This window comes from Melanotaenia boesemani, chromosome 4, assembly GCF_017639745.1.
Source record: "Melanotaenia boesemani isolate fMelBoe1 chromosome 4, fMelBoe1.pri, whole genome shotgun sequence".
NCBI classification, from domain to species: Eukaryota; Metazoa; Chordata; class Actinopteri; order Atheriniformes; family Melanotaeniidae; genus Melanotaenia; species Melanotaenia boesemani.
In genome coordinates, this window is record NC_055685.1 from 22,001,698 (window position 1) to 22,022,280 (window position 20,583).

Here is a 20,583-nt window from a genome sequence, read left to right on the forward strand (position 1 = left end):
CCTTTGTTGTAAATGCAACACCTTGTAACAAAACACATAAAGTTACTACTGTAAAAGATTACTAAAAGGTCTGGCCCTTTGAAAGCAAAATATAAAGAAATTAAGGGTGGCTCAAGAATGTATAACAATTATATTTACTGTATCTCAATGTTTGTATGGAAAAGTATGTGTGAGTAAAATGATTCCTTACTCCAATCTTTTGTTTATCTGAACAGAAGCCTTAATGGGGACTAGATTTAGGCAGTGTAGTGCTGCTTTGGCCAGGTGGACCTGTCCTCATACTGACACTGAACCTACATTTGGTGCGCTTGGGACAAACATAAGGGCATATCTAAAATAATAAATCTCCTAAAGGTGGGTTCATATTGATTCATTTTTTAAACACAGATTTTCTTTATGATTTTTCGTAAATAATTACACATTGTTGATTTACAAGAATTGTACTTGTCATTCTCTGTGTGTTTTAAGGTCAGCTCATTGCATTCAGTACAGTGGGCATGGTGTGCTCCTAGCCACTTGTCAAAATGCCTGGCAAGAAAGACGCTAAAAAGGACACAAAGAAGGGTGGAAAACCTGAACCAGAGAAAAAGAAGGAGGAGGACAAGAAAGGTAAAGATGATAAAAAGGGAGGAAAAGATGACAAGAAAGCCGGAAAGGATGATAAGAAAGGTGGAAAGGATGATAAGAAAGGTGGAAAGGATGATAAGAAAGGGGGGAAGAAGGGAAAGGAGGAGCCACCCAAGGGAAAAGACGATGGGAAGAAAGGAAAAGACAAAGGGAAAGGTAAGAAAGTGGAGTCTGAGGAGGAAGAGGAGCTGCTGAGTGATGAGATGGAGGATGAAGACTTCAGTGAGGAAGAGGATGAGGAGGACTCAGAGGATGACAGGAGAGGGAAGGGGCGAGGAGGCAAGGGAGGTAAAGCAAAGAAAGGGGGGAAGTCTAGACATGGGGAAGACTCTGAGGAGGAGGATGAAGATGATGAAGAGGATGAGGATGAAGAATTTCACAGCAAATCCAAAAAAAAAGGTAAAGATGACCGACAACATAAAGAAGGGAAGTCTGACACTGATGCAAAGAAGAAAAAAGGCAAAAAGAAAGAGGAACCTCCACAAGTTCCGGCAAGGGAAATCCCAAAGAAAGGTCTGAAGAACATGTCCAGGATGTTTATGAAGTTCTCTGGCATCAAGAGGCGCAGGAGCAGCTTCAAGAAGCTGAAGAGTACATCACGCTTGTTCTTAGGTTTGGGTAAGAGAAAAAGCCGACTTGCTAAGAAGAAACGCCGCAAGTCAATATTAAAGAATACCTCCAAATTCATGATGAAGTTTAATGCCAGCAAAAAGAGAAAAAAGGAGAAGGAGGCCAAAGAGAAGGCAGCATCAAAGAATGGGAAAAAACCAACCTACATGCTTCTTCGTCTGGGAGGATCATCAAATGAGAAAAAGGGGGGCTTCTTCAAAGGTTTATTTAAAAAAAAGGATGGTGCTGGACCAGCTGACGATTTCAAGAACAGCAGTGTGTTACTGGGTAAGGTTGCAGCGGCAACTAATTGGCTGACCAAACGCTTCCTATCCACCAAAATGCGAGGAAATTCAGAACATCAAGGCTGGGGTGGTCATAGAGCAAGCGCCCGACAAGCCAGTTCCAGACGGAATATCCATGGTTATCATAACAGTGGTTATGAGCATGGAGAGGAAATGTATGGATTCAACCAGCAATTAGTCCATCAGAAAGGTTATGGAGGATATGATGATAGTTATGGAGAGGAAGCAGCAGCATATGGATTCCAGGATCAGTTCGGTTACTATGAGAATGGGGCAGAAGGGCCTGATTATCAAGATCTAGGGTACTATGAGGAAGAGGGACTCTATGATGCAAATGCAGAATATTATGAAGGTGGTCTTCATGATGATGGTATGGGGGATTACTATAACCCTTATTCTACTACCCAAGAATACTATGATAACCAGGAGGCTGATTTTTATGGTTACCAGCAGTATCCAGCTATGTATGGTGATGAGGCTTTGGACTACTATGCTCTAATGGGTGAAGGCCATTTGAATGGAGGGGAAATGGATGGATTTTTTAACCCTCAGGCTCAAGCTTATTATGGTGAAAATGATCAGGGAGTTTACTATGGCGATGCACAAATAGGTTACTATGACAATGGGCAGACAGGTTATTATGAGAACCCTTATTCTGCCACTATGGGGATGCCGGGGAGATTTCCCACAGATTATCAGCTTAGCTATAGTGATGCTGGCATGCTCTACCAAGACTTCAGCTCCCAGTCGACAGCTGGATTCCCACCAGGAAGCCAGCAGGGCTTTGGCTTTACAGGACAAGGTATTGATCAGGTACAGGGCCTGTATGGGGACCAGTATGCAGGCCAGGTGAATCAATATGGCAATGATGCTGGTGGTGTTCAGCAAGGTGACATTACATTTAGAGTTCCTAGACCTCAAGTGCGTCTATTCGGGAAAGAACGTCTTGATGTTCCCATGCCTCCTCCACCTACATTACCACCTGATCCAGAATTTGAAGACATGTCAGACATCCAGTATGAAGATCAGATTCCTCTTGCACCAGGTCAGCTTGGACACACAATGTCACTGCAGCAGCAAATGTCAATGTCACCACAACAGCAAATGATGATGTCTTCACAGCCTATGTTTCCCCCTCAAACAATGTCTTCTCAACAACAAGCAATGTCACCACAGCAACAGATAATGCTACCACAGCAGCAGATGATGCTACCACAGCAACAGATAATGCTACCACAACAGCAGAAGATGCCACCACAGCAACAGATGATGTTTCAACAAGATCAGAGTATGTCCCCCCAGATGATGGCAACACAGATTTTGCCACAGCAGCAGATGATGCCACAGCAAATGATGTCACCACAAGGGCTGATGTCACCACAAGAGGTGATGATGCCACCACAAGACCAGATGATGCCCCAGCAAATGATGTCCCCACAAGGCCAGATGATGCCCCAGCAAATGATGTCCCCACAAGACCAGATGATGCCCCAGCAAATGATGTCCCTACAAGACCAGATGATGCCCCAGCAAATGATGTCCCTACAAGACCAGATGATGCCCCAGCAAATGATGTCCCTACAAGAGCAGATGATGCCTCAGCAAATGATGTCTCCTCAAGAGCAGTTGATGTCACAGCAAATTATGCTTCAACAGCAGATGTCTCCACAAATGATGTCAACACAGGTAATTACAGCTCTGCTGTGTCATTACTTCTGCTCATGAGGGAGAAATAGTATCTTAAACTACACTGCCAAGTAGAGTGGTAATAGATTTTCTTGTTAGCTTTATAAAATGTCTTCACTTCAGCAGCTAATATTAAATGTCAAGAAAACATTAGCTGTGTCCCAATTCAGGGTCTACGCACTTCAAAGTGCAGGTTCGTCAGCTACATACGTCACAATAAGGCGCCAAACACTGTCCCATTTGGAAGGTGCCTCTGAAGCCACCCTAAAAACCCACACTCTTTTTGGCATATAGCAAAGGCTACTGGTGGTGGATCTCTCGCAGCATCTGTTCTCTAATAATTTATTTTGCACAAGATGGCAGTGAATAAGCAACAAAGCTCCAAAGAGTATGTTTTTAGATGTATTTATTTTACCTCACTTTAGTAGAAAAGTGACTAAACCAAATACAAAAACATTGTGTACAGTAACACTTGATATTCGCAGATTTTTAAGGGGTTTTAAGTGTCTACCGGCTAGAAAACAAATGATAGCCAAATGATCCAAATGGCCACTCGTAGCCTGCATAATCTGTGCATTCTGAAGTGCGCACACCCTGAATTAGGACACAGGTATTTAGTGAATGCAATCAGGTCTGATTCCAGTTGGCTTTGGACTATATTTAAGAACTGTTTTTTACCCCAAATCACTGACACCTTATTCATTGCAACAATCATGTTCTTTCCTGGTGAAGCTGATTATTTGAGATTCTTTATTTGTGTAAGGAACATTTTTTTCACATCAACTTCAATACTGTTTTTAATTGTGGTAAACAATTTTAATTAGCAATAAACGCTATCATTCCAGAGTTTCTTGACTTTATGTTTTTTAATTATTGTTATTATTTATTGTACACTTTTATTTTTGATTTGTTCATTGTCCCTGCAACAGATGATGGCAGACCCAATGATGCAGCAGGGGTATGGACCCCCTTCTATCCCAACACCAACAGCGATGATTATTAAACAAGCAAGCATGTCTCCCCTTCCTGGACGTCGTATGCAACCCTCACCAACTCCATCCCACCGTTCTGTCATCATGCCTTCTCCACAAATGCAACACCATCCCATTGTAAGATCTTCCCCATTATCCTCTTCTATGGTTGCAAAGAGGCGCAGCCCATCCCCACAGCCATCCATGAGGAGTGGGTTCATTAATGCCCAAAGACCCCCGTCTGTTATGTCTCGAAGGGTCTCGCCTTCTGCCTCCCCTATGGCATCTCCGATTGCTCGTAGGAGAATACAACCTCAGAGATCATCGTCTTCCTTGGCTCGAGGACCCTTACCCCCTCACTCTCCCCGTGCCTCCATGATCCGGCATAGTCGTCCAGCCTCACCAAGAATATCAGTCAGGCAGCATTCTCCACCTTCATCCCCCCGTGTTTCCATGAGAAGGCAAAGTCCCCCACAGTCTCCGACTCCTGCTCGGAGCCCATTTGGAGGGGTTAGGATGCGACGGTCACCCTCTCCTCCCATCTCTCCTGGCCACACATCACCTCCTCCTCTCTCTCCACGTCTCAGTAGAAGACCTTCTCCCTCTCCCTCCCCATCTCGTCGTAGTTTATCCCCTTCAGCACACCAACCAGCCCCAACATCTCCCACCCTTTCTCGTCGCTCTACTCGGCTGCTGAGGGACCCCACACCATTGGCCAGGCCCAGGATGGGGGGAAATGTTCCTTTAGGTACTGTAAGACCCTCCCCAATGGGTCTCAGAGGACGGCCAGTCCCCCCACCCACCCAAAATGTGCGTCCGTTTCGTCCCTCATCAATAAGAAGTAATAGATCTTCTGTTCTTACAATAGACTCCTCCCTCCACTCCTCTCCTTTCCACTCTCCTCACATGGTTCATCGCGCTCCCCTGGGAAGGAGAGAATCTGGCCGACTACCTCCTCGCCCCATAGCTCGAGGACGTCCTTTCATGACCCAGCAGTCCATGCGAAGGATGCCTCCTGCCTCCCCACAGCTCTCCCTTAAACATATGCCACACCCTGGATCACCACGCCTATCTCCTCGACTTTCTCGTCAGTCTTCCCCCCTCCCACCTCGTCATGCTGTCCATTCACCTACTCTGACACCAGATATGTATATGGTAGGTCCAGTTGCAGATCCTTACGTTGAGCAGTCGCATCAGTTTGCTGCCCCCTCCTCTCCCATGTTATCTGGTGCTTTGCAGAACCAGACTATTCAGCAGGCTTCATTCTCATCCCCCTTTGGATCCGAACCAGCTCAAATGATGGGCATGGGTGAAATGGGAATGCAATCAGAAGGACCCTATGCTCCTTCGTCCCCTGTGCTGTCTGCTGCAATGCAAAACCAGGCCATTTTGGATGCATCATATACTTCCTCACTGCAGAGACCGATGTCCCCTTATGAGCAGCCACTGGCACCATCATCTCCCATTCTGTCTGGAGCTCTACAAAATCAGGCTTTACAAGATGCATCCTATGTGTCTCCTTTGCAAAGGCCAGGGTCACCTTATGAACAACCTCTGCCACCTGCTTCTCCAATGCTGTCCGGAGCCTTGCAAAACCAGGCACTGAGAGAAGCATCCTACATGTCTCCAATTCAGAGACCTCAGTCTCCATATGCCCCGTCTGTACCCTCATCGCCAATGCTCTCTGGAGCCATGAGACATGGTCAGGCACTAAGAGGCGTGGCTTCTTATAGGACTCCACAGTTACAATCACCTTATGGACCAACTGTTGTTACTCCATACGATTATATCTCTGAGCCTGGCCCAGCACCATTGCTCCATGATGCGCTGCAAAGCAGATCCGGTCTGCAGAATGTTTCTGCTTTGAGATCGCCTATGATGCAACGCCATAATCCTTATGCACCAACAACGCCTCAGCTCAACTATGCTCTTCAGCAGAACCCAAACCTTCGCCAAGCATCCTATCAAACATCTATGCAACTTAGACGGCCCTCACATGGACCAGCTTCACCAGTGTTGGGAAGTGCATTGCAAAACCCCCAGTTAATGCATGCATCATTCCGGCTGCCAGACGGGACCTTGGCATCACCTTATGCAGATCCACGTTCTTCTCCATTGCTTGGCCATGCAATGCAGAACCAGCAACTCCGCAGCGCCTCATATATATTGTCCGATGGATCCGTTATCAAGGTAGGTATAAAGGAGTACAGTATATTGAAGTGACTTTTTGCTTGTTATTAATTACAACTCTATAATAATTACAATTCCACTGTCTTGTATAACTCCTCACCCCTCCCCAAACAGGACCCTCGTGCACTTCAGAGGCCAATGTCACCTAACCTTCATGGAGCTCTTCAAAACCAGGATCTCAAGGCTGCTTCATACACACTCCGCGATGGCACCTTTATAGATCCTAGACAGCAAGTAACCCATGACTAGTAGTCCTTTGCTTGAAATACAATTTGGATCTCATTGTTGTTTACCATTTCCTGTTGTTACATTTTTTTTTGCTGTCTCTGCTTTTTTAGCAACCCATTTCCCCAAACCTCAGCAAAGCCTTAAACAATCCAGCCCTACGTAGAGCCTCTTACTCTCTACCCAATGGGACCATTGTGATTGACTCCAAGGCACAAAAGTCTCCAGACCTTAAAGCAGCACTTCAGAACCCTTACCTAAAGAGTGCTTCTTACACCCTGACAGATGGCACTATCATCATAGATCCGCGGAAACCTGTATCTCCAAACCTGTCCAGTGCCCTCCAACACTCCTCACTACTGAATGCCTCTTTCACCCTACCAGATGGCGTTCGAGACCCCAATACACCTATATCACCAAATCTGGCTCAGGTTAACTATGGATTCAGATTTCTTTGATGTTTTTCTTAAGTTTTTCCATATTCCCCTACTGTTGGTTATATTAGATCTTAGTTGAGTTATTACTCTCTATTTCCCTCTGCTCTCTATTTGTATGAGGGCACAGTAAAAATATTTAAAAATCTCCTTAAACTGATGTTATTCTAATTTTTCTAATAACTGGTAATCTGTTACTTTAACTTTCTAAAGACTAATTTAATTGCACTTGGATAATGTCTTAGGGTCTCCTTAATTGAAACCACCTGTTGTAATACTTAGGCTCTCAGTAACCCAGCCTTGAAAGGAGCTTCACTTACCCTCCCAAATGGTACAGTTATTGTGGACCCGAGGAAACCCAAGAGCCCAAACCTGGTAGCTGCCCTGCAGAATCCCTATCTAATGGGTGTGTCCTACGCCCTGCCCGATGGTACCATCATCATTGACCCACGGAAACAAGTTGGCCCCAACCTATCTAAAGTGTGTTGCTGTTAAACTTATCTTACTTTGCAACCATGTTTTTTTTTTTTAATTAATTGCTTTCTTTGGTTGTCATAAGAGAAATAATTGTAGCAGCCACAGTTAGTTGAAAAATATAGTAATTATTTATTTAGGAAAGTGAAATACAGCTGTTGTGGTTTTCAAGATATGGTAACTTGGGGTCTTTCTTTTGCAACTTGCAGGCCCTTATGAATGAGAACCTTCGTGGTGCATCATATCATCTCCGCGATGGTTCTCTGTTTATCCCTGGCCAGAGGCCTTCCACTCCAAACCTGGCAGCTGCTCTTAGGCAAAACAAAGAACTTCGTTCTGCAAGTCTCTATCATCTCTCAGAAAACTCTGTATTGTCAGGTGCACCCAAGCCCACCAGTCCCAACGTTTTCTCTGCACTCCAGACTGGTGATCTGCGTGGTGTCAATTTAAGGTAGAGAACTGCTAGGGCAGATTACCAAGTAGGCTTGTTCAGGTGTTGTACAGGATTACCAGAAGTGCCAAGCTAAGGAATGTAACTATTTACCCATGTAGCATGAAATAAAATGACCATCTGTCCCACAGGCTGCCGGAAGACTCACTTCTCACACGTCGGTTTCACAACCCAAGGTTGTCTGATGTCATCCAAAACCAGCAACTTCGTTATGCCTCTTACAGTGTGCCAATGGGACTACAAGGGGAGGACAATCGCTATGCTGTGATACCTCCGTATGGACCACGCTCCGGCCACTGGGCCAGAAATGCTCAGGGAGGAGGTGAAGGTGGAGAGGATGTTTGGGCAGCAGAGAGGGTTTTACCACATGGGACACTCCAGAATTTGTCGAAGTGGTCTATGTACAGAGAAGATGGGGTGTTGGAAGGATATTCACCAACTCCTCGGGTTGTGGATGGAAAGATTCAGGATATAGACTGGACCCCTGATAGGAAAACAGTTCCAGGTCAAAGCTGGTATGACAAGGTATTTAAATTTAAGATTAATTTATACACTAATATAATACAAAGAAAACATTTCTTTTTTCATTTCAAGCACAATTTAGGCTTGATGATTCTCTGAATTATTATGATATTTGGCAAATGATTTAAGATGGAAATTAGTGTGATATATGCATGAGATGGTTAACAACCACAAAATGTTTTTGTAGAGTCCCCATACAAAAATGTCCAAATTTCTGCATCTACTTTTGGCAACATGACCATGTCATACGATTTTGTTGTGCTAATGATATACTAATACGTTTGTCCAGATCTACTCTATCATAAGCATGCCCACAACAAGCCACAGGGTTAAACGCTGGGCAGAGGGAATGGAGGACTTGACACAGCTCCCGTAAGCAAAACATTCATTTATGCTACACTCTTTTAAACATTTTATGTTCAAGCTTTTAGCTTCACAGTTAATCTCAGAGCATATTCTTTCAGTTTCCTCAAGGAGCAATTCATAATGGGTCCAGTCGTATAAGTTTTTTTCTTTGCTCTTTTGCTCGGGCAGATTCCTAACTGAGTGGAATGATCTGGAAGTATCAACCATGATACTTCCATGTAGCCATGATAAAAACTGGTGGAATTCTTATGAAGAGTTTTAGTGTTGCTTTTTTTATCATCTACTTTAGCATAGGAAACACTGAAGCATCCATTATGAAAGGAAATGAGATCATTTCATCCCATAGTTTGTCATGGCTGCAACTTTCAAACTAAAGCTATTTCGTTGTTGTAGTGCAATCATCTTTTCCTAACTCCTTCTAAATTTCCTGTCATCTTTCCTTTACCTAATGACATTTTCCAATGAGGTCAAGGAAAAATGCTTAGGAAAAGTATATCTTTTAAAATTAGTGGACTTAAGAAAGAAAATACTGCCATGATGTCTTTGAGTATTTTATTAAAATGCAATTCTTTTATACATATGTGTAGAACTTGCAGTAAATCCCTTTACACCCCCAGGAAACCCTGAATTAGATTGTTGTGTTATTTCAACAGTAGTTTTAAAGAAATCAGAGAGATTTTGATTACCTTTGAAGAGTGATTAATACTTGATGTGAAATTGAGTTTGGGAATGCTGCACCAGTGAGACAAAATGTGCTCATTGCATGTGTTTTAATTTCCTCTGGGTTTAATTTCAGTGAACTGAATGAAACTACAATTCTGATGAACCTGAAGAAGCGCTTTGACCAAGAACTTATATACGTATGCTGAATTTCTATTGTTCAAATTAAGTAACCAATATGATCACATATTAAATGTATATAATTAAGACACTGTTAGATGTATGTATTCATTTACTCTCTTCCTTCATTGTTTCTTCTTCTCAGACTTACATAGGCAGCATCCTTGTGTCCGTGAACCCCTACAAGTTGCTCAACATTTACGGCACAGACATGGTGCTTCAGTATGAAGGCCATGGTCTTAGTGACAACCCTCCGTAAGATCTTGGAGTGTGTGTTTGTGTGTATGTGGTTTCAGTCCGGTTAGACCCTGGATTTGTTAGCCTCAATATGGAAGTAACAGGTTCAGTCTGTCTATTTGTTGGTAAGCTGGACATTTCAAAATGTTTTCATACACCGCTGTACTTAGCTTAGCTTAGATAAACACATCTGTCATTTCCAAGTCATAATAGTCTTACTGTGTGTAATTTATTGAAGGATGGTCAGATGTCGGTTAGGCAGAGGCATAGTTTAGTAAAACTCAAAGTTTTAAGCATTACCCTTTAACCTTCATCTGTGGTCCCTAAGACTATGTGTGTTAATACTCTTGTTCTACATGTGTCTACATGTGTCTCCATGTGTCGTAAGCTGTGCTGAGAGATGCAGTTTGGTGGTAAACAGAAGTGTAAATGACAGCACTCTCAGGTGTTAGCAAGAGGGTAGGGTTACCCTGTTTTTGGTTGGTTGCCAAGGAAGAGTTTAGTTATGGATTTCACTACCACTTCTTTGTGTAACAGACATGCAGCATGAACACAACTGTTCTGCCTACAAACATGACTTTTCATTAAAAACCTTTCATTGTGTTGCAGTCATCTCTTTGCCATTGCTAATCTCTCATATACGACCATGATGGATGCCAAAAAGGACCAATGTATTGTGATCAGGTACAAAATGCTGTTGTTACACATGCTTTGCCTTTTCGTTGAAATAGACCTCAGTAGCATTTAGAAAAAACATTTGAGTAATATTTTTCCAAACTGTGACAAGTTGTTTGAATGTTAGGTATTGTGCCAATATAGCATGTCATTTTCTTTTAATTGGCATGTTTTGTTTGGGTTTTTTGGTAAAAAATTAGGCCATAAGATTTTTTTTCTTTTTTTTTTCTTTTTTTTGACAGCATGCTGTTAAACTGGTTGCCTTTTTACTATCCATATCACTATCCATCTCATGTTATTGTTCTTTTATTATGTTTATGTGCCTTTGGAGTCATGACGAAATGCCCTATTTATCCTTCCTTTTAATTAGAATCTTGAATAAGCTCAGTAATAACAACTAAACAAAAAAGAGCATTAATATATATTATGTATTCAATTTGACATTAATTTAATTTATAAATTAATTTATATTAAATTTATATTGATATAATTCTTTAACAGCAGATCAGAAAGAAAACATCTTCTTTTTAACATACAGTTAGGAAATTATTTATTGAATAGTATGTAATAGTATATGTTAATGGTTTTTGTTATTCCAGTGGAGAAAGTGGGTCAGGGAAGACTGAAGCCACAAAACTGATCCTGCGTTATCTGACAGCCATACATCACAAACGCAACGTCACACAACAGGTAGATATCCATTGGCCATATCTATGTGTCTGCATATAAATTTATTTTTATACCATGATCATTCAAAGTAATTTTTTACTCTTTCTTTCTTTCTCTTATGTAAAATCTCCCATCAGATAGAGGTAAAGTGTTTTACTCTTATGATAACCATCACTCCTGTAGAAGATAGCCATGGTTCAATTTCTCTGTGTGATGATTGTTCAGATCCTAGAGGCCACACCCCTGCTGGAGTCTTTTGGGAATGCCAAAACAGTGCGTAACGACAACTCTTCACGCTTTGGCAAATACACACAGATCTACATGGAAGAGTGAGTAGTAGCAGCATTCACTGATGTTTTATAGTGAAATTAAATGAAAAAAAAAACCAACAGTTTCAGGTTTTCAAGGGTTTGCATCAATAAAAAATATTGTCCTTCTTGTGTTCTTATGCAAATTGCACACTTTTAAACAAAACCAAACGATCACATCATTTTGTGGGACGAAATTGACCCTCATAACTGTTTGAGGGAGGCGGTTGCCTGTTCTGGATCTGATTCTGCTTGAGGTTTTTTCATCTTAAAAGGGAGCTTTCCTTCTCCGTGTTGCCTGACGGCCCATACATGCTCAGACTGGGGGTTTAATCAGAGATTAAGTGTTATCCACTACTTTACCTTAGGAAATACAGCATAATGAAAATGTTCAGAAAAAATGCTTTTTATCTTTATTGGTACCTGATACCTACAGCTGTTAGTTGTTATGGTATTGTGTTATCATAGTTTCACACATTCACATTTCACAGAAATTTTAAGGCATTAGTCATTTATTTATTTATCATTAATGGTGGAATTTTGTGTTGTCTGTCTTAGATAAAAATGAACCCTTATACAACTGTGAAATAGCAGTTATGTTTGATTTGCTCTGAAATGCATGCACATAAATTGTGGACTGAGTGGCAAATATGCTAACATGTCCCAGTAGCCCAGTTATATGAGTAGCTGATTTTCAGGTAGAACTGTGACATGGAAGATCCCTAATACATTACACATGCATGACCTGTTACTTAACTCAGCCTCATTGTGTGTGAATGTGTGTGTGCCTGCCTGCCTGTTTGCAATTTACCAGGGGTGTAATCAGCGGTGCCATAACGTCTCAGTACCTGTTGGAGAAGTCCCGCATTGTCTTTCAGGTGAAAAATACAAGAACAAACACATGGACACGCACACAGCAGGTCAAGTAGAGTCTTCTTACAAATGAGTCATGGTGAGAAAGGGGAGACTGTGCAGTCGCACAACATGAGCAATGTCTTTATTTCACTGTGTGTTTGGCCAGTCCAGTCGTTTTCCATCAATACTTTTATCCAGTCAAGTCCACCAAACTTCCATTAGTCTACTTTGTTGACAGCATTAAACCCATTTCGGCAAATCCACAAACATGGCTCTAAACCACACTGTATTTTTTATCTGTGTGTTTTTTTAAATATGCATCCGTATAACTGACTTGTTCATGTGTGTGTGTGTGTGTGTGTGTGTGTGTGTGTGTGTGTGTGTGTGTGTGTGTGTGTGTGTGTGTGTGTGTGTGTGTGTGTTTTCATCCACAGGCCAAATCCGAAAGGAATTACCACATCTTCTATGAGATGTTGGCAGGTCTTCCTCCAAATGAAAAGCACGCACTGTACCTGCAGGAGGCTGAGACTTACTTCTATCTAAATCAGGTGCCACAGTCTAGTTTCTTTATATTTATTTCATGAAATATTTGGTGATTCCTCAGTTTTATGTTGGGCTGATTCCCTCAGGTTACTGTTTTGTTTTCTTATAAATGTAATAAATCAATATTTGTGTTAATATGTAATTTCTAATCAGGCTTTTATAAGGCAATTTGCTCTCTGTAGCAGAGCCTGACACACATTGCCCATGCCAGTTCTAATCCTTAACTATTTTCACTCTATGGCATGATTCATATTTCTTTTTTAAACTGAATCAGAGCTTATTTCATAGAGACATTGTGTTCACATAACCTTCACTATAGTCATGTAACAAATGACATGTTGCAGCACAAACCACAATGACTGGTTGGTTTTCTTGTTCTGTCACAAAATCACTGTATACTGATTTGAAAAATAATTCCTTCATTTAAAAAAGAAGCAACTGTATAACACCATATGTGGTTGTACAGTGAAGTGGCAGCAGGAGCAGCCTCTCTATATGTGCATGTGTAGGTTCTCTCTGGGTGCTCTGTCTTCCTCCCACAATCCAAAAACATGCATGTTAGGTGAAGTGGTGATTCTAAATTGACCCCAAGGGTGAGAGTGAGAGAGCACACTTGGATGTTTGTCCTGATAGTGTCTGTGTTGGGCCTGAGATGGCCTGATGACTTAGCTTACCCCCTTCCTTATGGGAACTATATTATCAAATATTATTTTTGTATTACTTATTCACTTATATTTTAGTAAAACCTTGGTAGACAAGTCCTGTAGTCTCAGTTGGTTCCATGATCTACACATCCTCTCCCCCCCTGACATTTAGCCTCTTCAGTGTTCCAGTGTTTTCATTTACTCTTGTTAATCCTGTTTGCTCCAGCATGAGCCACCTCAACCCATTCTGACAAAAGAACACTGAATAGCTACTTTAATCATCAGTGCCAAATGTTGCAGCTACACAATGATGACTAAAGTAACTACACTTTTATGCTCATTTCACTATAGAAATGTATCTTATGTCTTACTAAATGATAATATGAACATTCAGTGTTTTATTTCTGAATGAGGTTGATGCACAACATCTGGTGATGTGTATATCTGTCACAATGTATATGACTAACCTCTCACTACATGATAATGTTTAGTACAGCACTGTTGAACTTTGTGGGATTTTTTTTTATCCCATTTCACAATTTCAAATCAAAGATTTTGACATTGCTACATTTTTGACATGTTAACAAACATACCTAGTACTCTGCATGTTTTCTTTTGAGACAGGACTTGCCACTCAGATACTTACTGAAGTAACTAACTTACATGGGGGGCGGCATGGCTCAATGGGTAGAGTGGTCGTCCTGTAACCCAAGGGTTGCCGGTTCGATCCCGGCCGGTCGAGCTCATGTCGAGGTGTCCCTGAGCAAGACACCGAACCCCTACTTGCTCCTGATGGGTCGTGGTTAGCGCCCTGCATGGCAGCTTCCGCCATCAGTGTGTGAATGTGTGTGTGAATGGGTGAATGTGACGTATATGTAAAGCGCTTTGGATAAAAGCGCTATATAAGTACAGACCATTTACCATTTACCATTTACATGGCTATATCACTTAAACACACCAAATGTCAATGAATTAACTTGAGTAAATATTTTTTAAAGACAAACTTAACACTAAGAGAAACTATCTTACTGCCCTCTCTCATTAAATAAGGGTCAGAAGTGCATGTTTTCATCCCAGTAGCACATCCCAGAATACCACACTGATGCCATAGTGTTCTTCCAAGCCATGAAGTGTGTCCTGTATATCACAGCAAGAAGACGACAGTCAAATCCCTAGAAGTTTACAAAAGCAAGGCTGAGAGCTGATGATAAGTGTTCTTTAATCAGAGTGATATTGTGTGAGGGTAATTAGGTAGTTGTTGATAACAGTGCATTTGTGTTTGTGCATGCAGGGAGGGAATTGTACCATAGTTGGAAAGGATGATGGGGAGGACTTTAAGCGTTTGTTGAGTGCCATGGACATCCTGTGTTTCACCCCAGAGGAACTAAACGGTATCTACAGACTTTTGTCCTCTGTCCTTCACCTGGGGAATGTCTACTTCCAGCCACACAAGGTCTCCCTCTCAATTATGCTCACACAAATGCGCACATACATAAATATGATACATAACTCCATTCAGTTTCACGGTTCAGCAGTAATGATAATGTTGATAGCTGATGGTAATAATGAACAAATATGCCTCTGCATGTGTGTGTGTGCATTTCTGCAGGCTGAGGGCCAAGAAGTTGCGTCGGTGGTGAGTGCACAGGAGATCAGGGTGGTAGCTGAGCTGTTGCAGGTCTCACCTGAGAACTTGCAGAAAGCTGTCACCTTCAAAATTACAGTGAGCAGACCCCCAATTTTATAACAACCTTGCAATGACACACAACATGTAATCTTTTCAGATTATTATTATTAGTCAGTGAATAAGTGCTATTAAGAATAAGATGTGTTTAACACTGGCAGGATACAGTGAGGGAGAAGATCTACACTCCATTGACAGTGGAGAATGCTGTGGATGCCAGGTAAGTGACTGCAAAAAGGCTCAGTCTAGTATCTGTTAGGTAACATATATGATGCATCCTGCTCTTGGAATAACTTGGTACTGAAGCCTGTCTGACTGTATTATTTGAGGCCTTTTAAAGTTGTCATTCCTTTTTTTCCCACCCCTTTTCAAAAATCATGCCAGGAAACTATAGAGGGGGAGTGAAGAGTCTTTGATATTTTCTCCAAATCTTTGGTAGAGGCATGTGAGGACAAAGGACGTCAGGGCTGGGGGAGAGATTTTTCAGATGTCCTCTGTTTCCATAGGAACCGGGTTTTCTGTTTCCATAGAAACCTTATTGTGTGTTTCTCATAGAGATGCTGTTGCCAAGATCCTGTATTCGCTGCTGTTTAGTTGGCTGACAGAGCGCATCAACGGCCGGGTCTACCCTCGCAACGAAGCCCTCTCCATCTCCATATTAGATATATATGGATTTGAGGTCCACAAAGGAATATTTTCTACTAATTCTACTGCAGCGGTGTGTCTGAGCTGAGTGAGGCCAGTTAACCCACACAACCCCCAATGTCTCCTCTCTTTACCCTTCAGGAGCTACAGGTGAACAGTTTTGAGCAGCTGTGCATCAACTACGCCAATGAAACTTTGCAGTCCTACTTTAATAGGATCGTCTTCCAGGACGTGCAGGTCAGGGAAACCACAAACTAAGACTGTTATAAAAACTCGTTCTCTCCACTTCTTCTGGCCTTGTGTATGTATTTCTGGTCAATTTTGGAGCATTATAATATGCGTAGGAATAGTGTAAACACAGGAGGACTATAAACAACAACAAATTAATCATTTTTGTTCTTGTATTCAACTTGACATTAATGTTTTAATTGAAAGGGAAATGATGAAAGAAACAAATTTACATATAAATAACCTTTGACAATCAGTAAAGGCATCACTGGTTTCAGGAAACATCCACACAACACTCACACAAGTCAAGAGTCATGCTCAAAATAAGGTTACACAAAGTAAAATTAAATAAAAAAGCAGCACAGTATAAGTACAAATAACATTTTTAAATAAAATTATTCTTTAAGGAAGGGGAATTGATCAATGATGTGCTACATACAGAGTTGTGCTGCAGAATGTACTGATTTGAACATTCAAAACACAAGCTAACAGTGAGACTGGAGTCATATCTCAGAAGCATAGGCTTCCCCTTCCAAAATAATGACTGCAGAGTCAAAAGACACTTATCAGTTTTCATAATTTCTTTTTCATCTTTTAGGGACTAAGCAGGACAAAGCAAAACTAGAAATAACAGTTTTACGGAGTTTTACGGACCTTTTTAATTTCATGTGCTGACTTGTGCCGTGTAGGAAGAGTACATGCGGGAGCAGATCGAGTGGCAGCAGCAACCCTTCAGTAACAACCAGGGGTGTCTTGATCTCATTGCTTCAAAGCCTCATGGGATTCTGCGCATACTGGATGACCAATGCGGTTTTCCCCAGGTACACCACCTCTTAAACCAAAGTCTTTATTTCCATTGCTGAACACAGATAGTATGGATATGAGCAGAAAAAAACAAACAATGGAGATGAACACATGAAGTGGTGAATTAAAGAGAAGACCCTGTTAAAAGACTTTCTATAAGCTCACAATGATCCAACCTGCTGAGACAAGTGTCTGTGCAGCTCATGCTTATGACAAAGTTAGATTTGATTACAGATAACATCTGAGGTCTTACAGTGTTAAAGTGTACTGTGAAGACTAGGCAACATCCATCAATAGCTCATAATACAAATAGTTCATTCCTTAGTTTTCAAAAGAAATTGAATAAAAGAAAAAAAAAATCTCACTATTGGATTTCTCATGAACCTGGAGACTGTAGCGTAGCCAGCTCAGATCAATACAAAGCTATTACACATGCTGACTTAACCGCCTACCTGCTGCGATCTTTATTCTCAGAGCTCTTTATATGAGAAGTTGACAGACTTCATATTGAGATAAATTCATTATGAGATCTCTGTTGCTCAGTGTGAAATATGAACACAGTGTGACACGAAGAACAGACTGAGGGAATCTGCTGAATGCAGACGGGCAACGTGATGTTGCTGCAAGGGTTTAGTTTTCATGGCTCACCAACCACTAACCGTCTCCAATTATCGCTAGGCAACAGACCACACCTTCCTTCAGAAGTGCCACTATCACCATGGAAACAACCCACTATATGCCAGGCCAAAGATGCCATTGCCAGAGTTCACCCTGAAACACTATGCAGGGAAGGTCACCTATCAGGTATTTGTGTATTTGTCTTCTTTTATTTTTCTTTGTTTCTTTTTTCTACCCTCTTTCATTTAATGTCTTGTTAAAATATAAAAATACATACTTTCTATATAAAAGCAAGATGGAAACTTTCCTTGATTTCATTGGGACCCTCACCTTTCCTTTTCAAGGTTTCCTTTACCATTTCCAACCAAATTCTCATTTGGGTTGGGATTTTCATCGTTGTACATCAGTATGACTTAAATTAGTGTCACAGTTGTTAGTGATTTGTGTAAGTTGACCTTAGTTAATTGATTCTTAACTGTTTATTTGATCAACCTGTTTTTAGGCCTTATCTCAATTTAGACCTCACAAATTAAATCATGAAGGAATTGTTATTATACAATGCATTCAAAAGTATTTGCTTCCTTCTATCAGTACTTACTTAAAGCACTTTCACCTGCAATGGCTGCATCAATTCTTTTTGAGAATCATCTCACATTTTTCTCACATTTTTACTATTTTAAGTTTCCCTAATCAATCTTGGTGGGAATTGCTCATGTTTTCCCAGGTTGGATTGGTAGTGGAGTTCTGCACTGATTGTTTTCCCATTATAGGGATTTCTCAAAAGAGCTCATTCATAGTAACTGTTCCTAGTCCAACCAAGTCCCTTTGTCCCAGATTTCTAAGAGATATAGGCTGAACTGGCAGATCCAATTTTTTTCTATTTGAGAACAATGGAGGCTGAAGATATTTTCTTATTTTTCAATCCAGATTTGGGCTTGTTTCATTGGCACAGACACATTTCTATGAACCCCATGACTTGCTGTGACTTATGGACCTCCTTATGAATTATGTTTGTTGCCTGAAGGGAAAAAATATTACCCATTTTGAAATGGGACAAACATTTAAGTATATAAAACTTTCCAAATGAATGAGAAACTGCTGGAAAAGACTAAACAAATATGATAACATTTCAGAATGACCATATGGCATTTCAATACAAATTCACCAGAGTTATTTTAAAACATTGACATCATTTAAATTAGTTTTACATCATGTAAATATAGTCAAAGACCAAACCACCTCTAAACTTTTTTTTTTCTTAATTTTGTATATTTGTTATTGAGACATTATAATTCCTATGCAGAATGATGCTGCTAATAAATCTAAAAACATCTTTTTTCTATTATTTAAAATGCACACAACTTATATTCAAACTTGTGCACTGGTAAAATCTAATATCACAAGTTTCTGGTCTGAATTAGATTGTGATTTTTTTTTTTTTCTAATGGTGTGTTGCAGGTGCACAAATTCTTGGATAAGAACTTTGACATAGTCCGCCAGGATGTTCTGGACCTCTTCATCCAGAGCAAGAACAAAGTGAGAAATTTTTTCTTACTCATATGGGCGACTCTCCCTGTTGATTTCATTATTTATAAATGGGTTTTTTTGTAAAAATTTTTTTGTTAAGAAAACGCTTCTAGCTTTCCAATGATAGATATGTGGCATAAAGTTCCACTGTGTAAAAGTTAGAATGACCAAGTGGCACAAATGATAAATAATACTCATGATTAAGTTTGCCTTAGTGCTGCATCAAGTGAAAAATAGACATGTTTATGTTTCCATGATCTGAGGATGTACCGTTTATATGATTTACATCTAAATACAATAAAATGAAAAAGGCTGTACATGCTACTACAAACTACATACTAAGTGTGAATACCTTTACTTTCTGAAAAAAATCCTGATTGTTTAGTATTATTATTAAACTTCCCCAAGTTTCTCATTTACCTCTTATCTGATAGGATGCTCTGGAATAACTCCTCTCTTTTGGGTTAACTCTCCATTCTGTGTTTATATTATTTGTGTTTGTTATATTTCTGTGAGTACAGATGGTATCGAGTCTCTTCTCAAAACACTCTGTATCACATCAGCGGTCTAACTTGCGGCGCAGCAGCACAGCTAGGCGTCAGCAAGCCAACACGGTCAGCGCCAAGTTTCAGACCAGCCTGCAGGAACTGCTGGACAAGATGGAAAGGTTTGAGTAAAAGGGTGTTTGAAATTAAATTTAAGCTAGAAATCATTACATAGAAATGCCTTCACATCTTCCCACATTAACTCTCAGCTGTGGCCCTGAAATAGCAAACTTATGACGAAACACTTTAAATGTAAGGCAAGTTCATTCAAATAGTGCATTTCATACATAAATGCAGTTCACTGTGCTTCACATAATAGAGAATGCACACCAATGTCATCAGTGGTCTGGACCCCACGGACAGTAGTCTTCTCTTTGGTGAAGACTTATTCAGATCCATAATAAACTAAACGTACAGAATTGTGGGAGTAATTTGCCATTTTTGATGTAACCACGGTTTGTTTACATCGTTTCAGCAGTGGCGCTCTTCTTTTTAATCTCTGTCTTATTCACAATTTCTAACAAGTATTTTATCTTATCATTCTTTTTTGCCCGAGTTGAGTAACCGGCTGCTGCAGCAGCTTTGTGTTCAGCACACATAAAGGAGATTAACCAGCAGATTTTCATCCTCCATTTCCGTCTTGGTGCAGTGCAAATGCAGTAAAGTTTTTTGTATTATTTTATTGTTCTTGTAATAAATTAATATACTTCCTTATATTTTTTTTACTTCTTTCATATTTTTACTGCTCCTTTTGCTCAAACAAAATGTATCAAATTAATTAATCCAATATATTTAGACATGTCTTTTTCTATTGTAACACTCAGAATATAATAATTTATCTGAAATGAATGCACACAGAACAATAAATCTTCAATTAACACGTTAATTTTCAGTGTGATGG

General features: G+C 40.5%; 1 protein-coding gene across 3 annotated transcripts in view; it reads left to right on the forward strand.

The window, feature by feature from the left end:
* Positions 1–230: 230 nt before the first annotated feature.
* myo15ab (myosin XVAb) overlaps positions 231–20,583 on the forward strand; it is a 55,743-nt gene continuing 35,390 nt past the window's right edge. The window contains exons 1-26 of one of the 3 annotated variants that reach the window (XM_041983909.1): positions 231–354; positions 469–3,227; positions 4,157–6,388; positions 6,503–6,622; positions 6,727–7,044; positions 7,330–7,527; positions 7,731–7,972; positions 8,104–8,497; positions 8,784–8,866; positions 9,657–9,720; positions 9,846–9,955; positions 10,547–10,621; positions 11,212–11,302; positions 11,419–11,424; positions 11,507–11,610; positions 12,404–12,467; positions 12,879–12,992; positions 14,923–15,084; positions 15,241–15,354; positions 15,477–15,535; positions 15,871–15,994; positions 16,102–16,197; positions 16,878–17,009; positions 17,671–17,796; positions 19,069–19,146; positions 19,659–19,804. In XM_041983909.1, coding sequence (XP_041839843.1) covers positions 525–3,227; positions 4,157–6,388; positions 6,503–6,622; positions 6,727–7,044; positions 7,330–7,527; positions 7,731–7,972; positions 8,104–8,497; positions 8,784–8,866; positions 9,657–9,720; positions 9,846–9,955; positions 10,547–10,621; positions 11,212–11,302; positions 11,419–11,424; positions 11,507–11,610; positions 12,404–12,467; positions 12,879–12,992; positions 14,923–15,084; positions 15,241–15,354; positions 15,477–15,535; positions 15,871–15,994; positions 16,102–16,197; positions 16,878–17,009; positions 17,671–17,796; positions 19,069–19,146; positions 19,659–19,804 — 7,955 coding nt within the window. In that variant the 5' untranslated portion in view covers positions 231–354; positions 469–524. The remainder of the gene's footprint in view (positions 355–468; positions 3,228–4,156; positions 6,389–6,502; positions 6,623–6,726; positions 7,045–7,329; positions 7,528–7,730; positions 7,973–8,103; positions 8,498–8,783; positions 8,867–9,656; positions 9,721–9,845; positions 9,956–10,546; positions 10,622–11,211; positions 11,303–11,418; positions 11,425–11,506; positions 11,611–12,403; positions 12,468–12,878; positions 12,993–14,922; positions 15,085–15,240; positions 15,355–15,476; positions 15,536–15,870; positions 15,995–16,101; positions 16,198–16,877; positions 17,010–17,670; positions 17,797–19,068; positions 19,147–19,658; positions 19,805–20,583) is intronic. The other 2 variants (XM_041983910.1, XM_041983911.1) reach the window with 2 other exon arrangements.